Source organism: Micropterus salmoides, unplaced genomic scaffold (genome assembly GCF_014851395.1).
Source record: "Micropterus salmoides isolate LMB-PRFRI ecotype aquatic unplaced genomic scaffold, ASM1485139v1 Ms_hic_scaffold_9, whole genome shotgun sequence".
Classification (NCBI taxonomy): domain Eukaryota; kingdom Metazoa; phylum Chordata; class Actinopteri; order Centrarchiformes; family Centrarchidae; genus Micropterus; species Micropterus salmoides.
The window spans coordinates 25,310,819-25,317,887 of record NW_024044681.1 but is presented as its reverse complement, the minus strand read 5'-3'; the positions used below and the strand labels follow the sequence as shown (position 1 = coordinate 25,317,887).

Below are 7,069 nucleotides of genomic sequence, written 5' to 3'. Positions count from 1 at the left end.
GTCTTGTTGCCGTTTTATTTTCCTGCTACAGACTGACATCCAATGAATGCATAAAACCAGATAGATAGATAGATAGATATTATTCTTTAGAGTCAGTATAATCAAATGAATGAGCTGAGTTAGCTAAAAGTAAGCCCATAAATACTATTAGCCTGCTGATGTGTGTGAGTCCAAATACAGTTGGAAGTGACGAGATCCTAAACAACAGGTTGGACTGTATCCCAGAATGCACTGGGCAGAAGGCAGGAAACACCCTGGACAAGCTGCCAGTCCACTACAAATCTAACAATGGTTAATAAACAATGACAGTCATATGCTTTACACCTACTGTACAGGAAATTCAAGTCCAGTCCACTTCACTCACAAGCATGTGGACTGTTGGAGGAGACTGCAGCCAACTGTAAGCTCTACACAGTTGAGTGTGCTGCGAGGTGTCTGTGTTGTGTGGCTGCTGTACAGCACAGTAATTTAGGCTGACACTTTGATTAACATACTGCATGTTAACTGCATCAGATCTATGCCATAAATATTAGCTGTTACTGATACTCAGTTTGAGTCTGTATGCAGCAAGATTAACCAACCAGTGAGGTTTATACTGTACTGTCACTCCTACAAATTAAAAAAAATCTCCATCATCACAAAATGAGATCAAATGAGAATGCACTTCAATAAAATGTATCATGCAGCTTTAACAGATGTTACCACAGTCCATTTTTATTTGACTTTTGATATTAAATTGTTTTACACTCTGTGTTAACAGTGATGGATTCTTATACTTATATTGTAATCTGGTAAGACACATCCAAGAGCTAAAAGGGGACAGGAAGCAAATATAGAAGATGCTCTGTATTGTATTGTAATACTGGATTCAGGTTGTAGACTTGAAAGAAGCATTTGGTGGAATAAATCATAAGTGCTTATGAATTCAGAATGAACTTGTCTGAGGAAAAAGATGGTTGCTTCGCACTGGCTGGCTTCTTAATTTTTCTTAGCTTTCAGGTTCATATATTATGGCTAAACCACATTGTTTACATAAATGAAAAACACAGTGGCAACCTAATTTACAAAATGATTTGTGATTTTTTTAAATCCATATTTTTCATTGTATATTATCAGTCTTTGTTCCTGATTATAAATTGCAGCCATACTGTCAAAATATATGCTCTTTAATTAATGTCTGACACAAATATACAAAGTCCGGGGTGAATTAATTTAGGACACATTGCAAAATGATTTTTAATTAGCTACTTTAATGACCCCACAGTGGTTTGTTTATTTATTTACACTGGTAATAATTATTCTTCCTTTACTTTGTAATAGTGATATACTGCATTATATTGTACGGTTTCCTTCTAGTAACACACCAACACCTTATAATGTACCAACACGTCTAAAAGTTAATTAACCATTCATAAAGGCAGCAGTACCTACAATATTTGTGTACTGCGTAGTATACTACACAGGTGTTATGGCGGAACAGCGTCCACCTTCGTACACGCTGTCACTTTGTCACAAAATCCTGATAAGCAGATAAATCTGATTCATCTTTACACGCCCCGCCTTCAAACCTCAATGCTTCAGGCATGCGCATAGGGTACGGGAAGGCCTCGTGAGTGTCACTTCTTTTCAGCGCGCGCCCCCTGCTGTCAAGTCTTCAGTCTTTCAGGCGAATTATTGAAAGCACAGACAGTGTACCTTAAAACTACCAGGTCTGTATGCGGTCACTCCTAAAATGTGTAGCCGGTGTCTATCTAAATGACATAAGATAAGGTCTACTTACAGGCGCCTTGGTTTTCAGATCATCCACCAGCACCAGATCTACTCTAGTACCAAGCACAAATCTGTCTGGATTGTGAGAGAAGGTATGAACAGTGAAGTATTTCTGTCACATCTCTTAATCGCACGTTCCAACACGTTTGAAGTAGATGAGCACACACAACTTAGTTCGTTCATGCAATGCGGTGGAAAATTTCATACTGCATTTTAATATTGAACACTGACTCAAAATAAAATCTGCATTGAAGGGTTTAGTACACTTAAAACATGACATAAGCTTTTATAATGTTCCTACAGCTTATCAAATACATACAAACATCTTCTGAATTTCACAAGAGCTTGCATTTCCCTGCTGTTTGTGAAAGTAATTTAAGTTAGCGGTGAAAGATATCCTATAAACAACCAAAACCTAGAGGGTCAGGCAACCTGTATCACCACAAAAGTGAGCATAAATGAATGGTGTGGACTTTATCATCAGGAACCTTTCTGGGCCATATTCAAATGGAGCCAATGCTCAGGTGATCTACTCTACAGTCCTAGTAGAGACCACGGTCAAAAAAAGGAAGGCTCAGGAAGAGATAAGCGCGAGTAAATATAGCAGTTGGGAGTAATCCACTTCGTGCGTTTCATTATCCAGTGAGTGCTCATCTCATGCAGCAACAGTGGAGACAGTTGACATCAAGGTTTTAATTTGTTCCCCAGAATAAATTTATTCAAGTTGGGACCATACAAACCTAGTGAATGACATGAGGAGGTATCAGATATCTTTAACAGGAATGACATTGGTATAGAGGGTGTGGAACGTTTTAAAAATCATAAAGATGCACAACGTACAGCCATGGCCCACAGCTAGCGGTGAGACACACTATAGTTTGTTCCCATAAATAAGGCAGAATGCAGAGTCCATAAAAATGGAAAGTTATTACATTTAGCCAAATTGGACAGTGATGTGACAACATGAGGAATTACATGACTTTCTTCAGCTCATCGTACAACACCAGCACGAAGGCGCCGCCCATGCCTCTGAGCACATTGGACCAGGCTCCCTTGAAGAAAGCCTTGCCTCCCTCATCACGTGCGATCTTACGCCAGCAGTCGATGGTTCCGCTGTACATAATATCAGCTGATGAAGGCAAGAAGAGAGCAGAAATTAGAATATGCAGGGAGCATCAGAAAAATGATGCAGTTCTATGTTGCATTTAGCTTATCAAGTGATAATACACAAAACAGTGTCTTTTACAGCCAAGTGTCAGTTTGACTGCAAAAAACACATTAACACAAATCAGCTCACCTCCTTTACGTCCAGACTGCATCATCATACGTCTACGCACAGTGTCGAAGGGGTATGAGGTCAGGCCAGCAACAGCTGTCACACTCTGCGCAATCATCCAGCTCACCAATATGTGAGTGTTCTTGGGGTCTGGAAGCATACCTGTAAACAAAGAGGGGGAAATATTACAGATTAAGAAGACGCAGGTATCCTCCGACGTTTGAGTGTATGTCGATGTTAAGTCAACATACCCTTAGCTGTGTCATAGATGCCAAAGTATGCAGCCCTGTAGATGATAATGCCCTGCACAGACACATTGAAGCCCTGGTACAAGCCTTTCAGGCCATCAGACTTGAAGATCTTAACCAGGCAGTCTCCAAGACCATTGAACTCTCTTGTGGCTCCAGCCTTTCCCACATCAGCGGCTAGACGGGTACGGGCGAAGTCGAGGGGGTAAACGAAACAGAGAGAGGTAGCTCCAGCCGCGCCACCAGAGGCCAAGTTACCGGCGAAGTACCTCCAGAACTGGGTGCGCTTGTCGACACCATCAAGGAAGATCTTCTTGTACTTGTCCTTGAAGGCGAAGTTGAGGGCCTGGGTGGGGAAATATCTGATGACATTGGCAAGGTTACCTCTCCAGAAGGAAAGGAATCCCTGCTCCTTGGGGATACGGACAACACAGTCCATGATACCCTTGTACTGCTTATCCACGGTGATCTGCTTGCTGGCATGCTGGACCTGGAATAAACAAAAAGATACCAGTGAGTTTGAAACAGGTAAACCAGGTAAATGTTACACATGGTTCAATCAGAAAGTCTCCTTGTTGTGACCTTGGTACATGTAAAGCCTGTAAAAGTTGCCGCTAATTCTCCAGGCAAGTGCAATTTCATAGAGCTATCAGTGTTGAGTAGCAATCAAATGATAATAGCTGAGTTGTTGAGTCTTGATCTACCAAACATTTGTTCATTCCGAGGAACCCCCCCCCCCCCCACCAATATTATGTTAATGTTAACTTTAAGTATGGGAAGAGTCAGCATCGGGAGCTTTAGAAACCATGTGGTAGTGCAGGTTTTACTTAAAAGGGTTTAAAAGTTGTGGAACCAGCTGTGAATGCCTGTCGCCGGGCCTTACAACCATCGCACTGTACCTTAGCTAACATCAAGACGTACATTAGCCACCATCAATATCTCCTGATCAATTACAGTTAAAATTTAACCGACATTCAGTCTCGTGTTAACAGTCAATGAAATAGTAACGTGGTAGTTGAATCAAATGTGTTGCCGTCTGTGTGTACACAGTGTCCCAATTATCACTACAAGGGTTTGTCCTTTGTTAGCTACGCCGGCTAAGGTTAATGTGTGAAGCTAACGTTAGCAGCCGGGCTCGTGTAGGTCATTTCCCATCCCGTGATGACCTCAAATCCTCCAACTCACCAGTCTTAAAACTTTCATTTATTTAATATGAATACATGCTCCTGAGCTATGTGAACCTCCGAGCTTGCGGATACGTGATGAACACCGGCACAGATAAGTTACGCATTTGACGCGTTTTGTCCAATGGCAGCTAGCAAGATGACACCAGCTACCCGGCTAACAGTGAGCCTTCCGGAAGAGTTTTACCTGAAGGAGAAGCTTCACTCTCTCGATTGGGGCGACGGCTGTTTTGGAGATAGCAGCGGAGATGCCACCGGCCAAGAAATCCTTGGCAAAGGAAATAGCTGTCTCATTCATGGTGCGATGTTCTTGGTGTGTCTTTCAGTTAACCAGTACGTAAGATAACGCCCCACTGCCCTCTGAGACTGACGGCCCTGCACAGACGAAATGGCCGATTGAGAAGCCGCGTTGAGGATTTATATAACACAATGGATCGCGATACAACACGGGAACTGTGATTCGACAGTATTGGCCAATCCTTCAACGTCACGCGGTTCTCCGCCAATTAAACCGCCTATATAGTGATGTCGTCACGCTGCGTAATTTTCTATACCCTAGGAAAGTAAATTACAAAATAGACGCGAAGAAACTAAATTTAGACATAAAACCAAACGAGTTACAGCATGGACTTGCTCTTATTTGGTTTCCTTTTCAGAGTTACGCCCATAGACCAATGGAGACAGCGGCCTGGCCGTTACAGATTTGTGCTGTAAATAATACTGGAGGAAAGTCATAGGGTCATACAGACCCTGGTCTCTCAAGGTCTCCAGAGGGGCATATAGGCCCAGGCCAGCGCCATAATTACAAACAACATGTTAATTTAAATGAAATAACTTTCAGTGAAGGTGACGGCTGTTAGAAACAAATAGGCCTACTGTATGGTTGCCTTTCAGTTTGGCGCATTCTATTGAATTAATATGTTTTATGTAACCTAGTCTAGGCCTATAGCCTATTACGTTTTAAATACGAACAGTTGAAGTGTTGTTCCACAGCTGTGGATGTTTTTCAAGGGACACTTGTGTCTGTTTTACGCGTGTGCTGTTTGCAAACCCTTAATGTTGTTGAATGTCAGATGTTTCATTTCGTCCTCAGACATGTTCTTGAGCAACATACCGTCACGTGTCCACGGCCTGCTCTGCTGGCACCACAAGTTAATGAGTCCACTTGTTGAAATGTTCGAGCTAGGTTTTGAGAGCTTAATTGTGTTACTGCGTATCTTGGATGACGACAAGTGCTGCATAACCGTCTAAATTCCAAAAATAAGTTTCATTCATCCAGTGCTGGCTCGATCAAGGTTGTCCACTAGAGGGCGACAAGAGACTTACAATTTGCTTACACACGTTTTCAAAACGACCTTTTTTAAAAACTACACACAAAACTGCTCGTACAAAATGCTTCATATCTCCTTAAAAATGAAACACTGTAATTAAAATGCCACAAACACATCCCAAAATGAAGCATTTGCATCAGATGGCAAACACTTTTTTCATAATAGTAAATTATTGGATATACCATTTACACACTGTTGTTCTAAATCTAAAACTCTTTTGTCTTTCACAGCCTTATGTGTACACTTCCATATAATGTTCTAGAGTGAAAGTAATCTGCTGAGAGGTGCTGAAAAGTACACTGTAAAACCCAATGCAGTGTTAAAACAGGAAATATTTATTTGGCAAAACATTACTGTTGTAACAGTATAGCACAGTGTTGAATACAGCAGCATACAAGAAAAGGAAAATATAACTTTTACTACTTAAAATTAATACATATTTTACAATACTGTACTGCTGAAATAACCATTAGATTGTTGCAACTTGTTCTAATTTCTGAAGGTTCAAGTTATGGATCCCAATGTAAAGCGACTCAAGTCTCTCATTGTCAACCTGTGGCTGATCACATGATCACTTGTGGCCCTGATCTCATCAGTGATGGCTCTCCTTCCTTCTCTTCTTTGCCCTCGTCCTCTTCCAAGTCCTCCTCCTCCTCCTCCTCTTTCAACTATTCCTCCTTGAACTTGTCTTCGTTGTCATCCCCTGCCTCTCCCTCCTACTCTCCTTGCTCTCTGTCCATTGTTGGCATCCATTGGTCAAAACAGGTAATCTGACCTTTGACCTATGTATAGGTCTACTGTATACTAAAGCAGTGGTTACTGATCAATTAAGCAGTTAGTATTTGAACATGTGAGGAGTGGGTATGTGACCTGGTGAATAAGCGTAGCATTTTGATTGGTTGTGTTTTGGAAAGGAAAGCAAGTTCCTATTAGATTTTTGTGTCTTAGGTAGAGAATTGTGTGTAGTGTTTTGAAGTATTGAAGTGTTTTATGTAGTTGAAAACTGATAAATAACAAATCTATCTATCTATCTATCTATCTATCTATCTATCTATCTATCTATCTATCTATCTATCTATCTATCTATCTATCTGTCTATCTATCTATCTATCTATCTATCTATCTATCTATCTATCTATCTATCTATCTATATTTAAAATTCTTTAATTACTTTATGTCCATGATCCAAAAGGCTGATATGACAACTTATTGACTATCCTATGTTCCTGTGATAGTTTATGAAACTGCTTGTGTTTTATT

At 40.8% G+C, this 7,069-nt stretch overlaps 1 protein-coding gene across 1 annotated transcript; it reads right to left on the bottom strand.

Annotated features, from left to right (window-relative positions):
* Window positions 1-2,012: 2,012 nt before the first annotated feature.
* Window positions 2,013-4,873, bottom strand: si:dkey-251i10.1 (uncharacterized protein LOC100038774 homolog). The gene is made up of 4 exons (XM_038707989.1): window positions 4,666-4,873; window positions 3,298-3,784; window positions 3,068-3,208; window positions 2,013-2,899 (listed from the first exon to the last, which is right to left on the bottom strand). Exons 1-4 carry the CDS (start codon window positions 4,774-4,776, stop codon window positions 2,742-2,744), a joined length of 897 nt encoding a protein of 298 aa, XP_038563917.1. The 5' UTR covers window positions 4,777-4,873; the 3' UTR covers window positions 2,013-2,741.
* Between the last annotated feature and the right edge of the window lie 2,196 nt (window positions 4,874-7,069).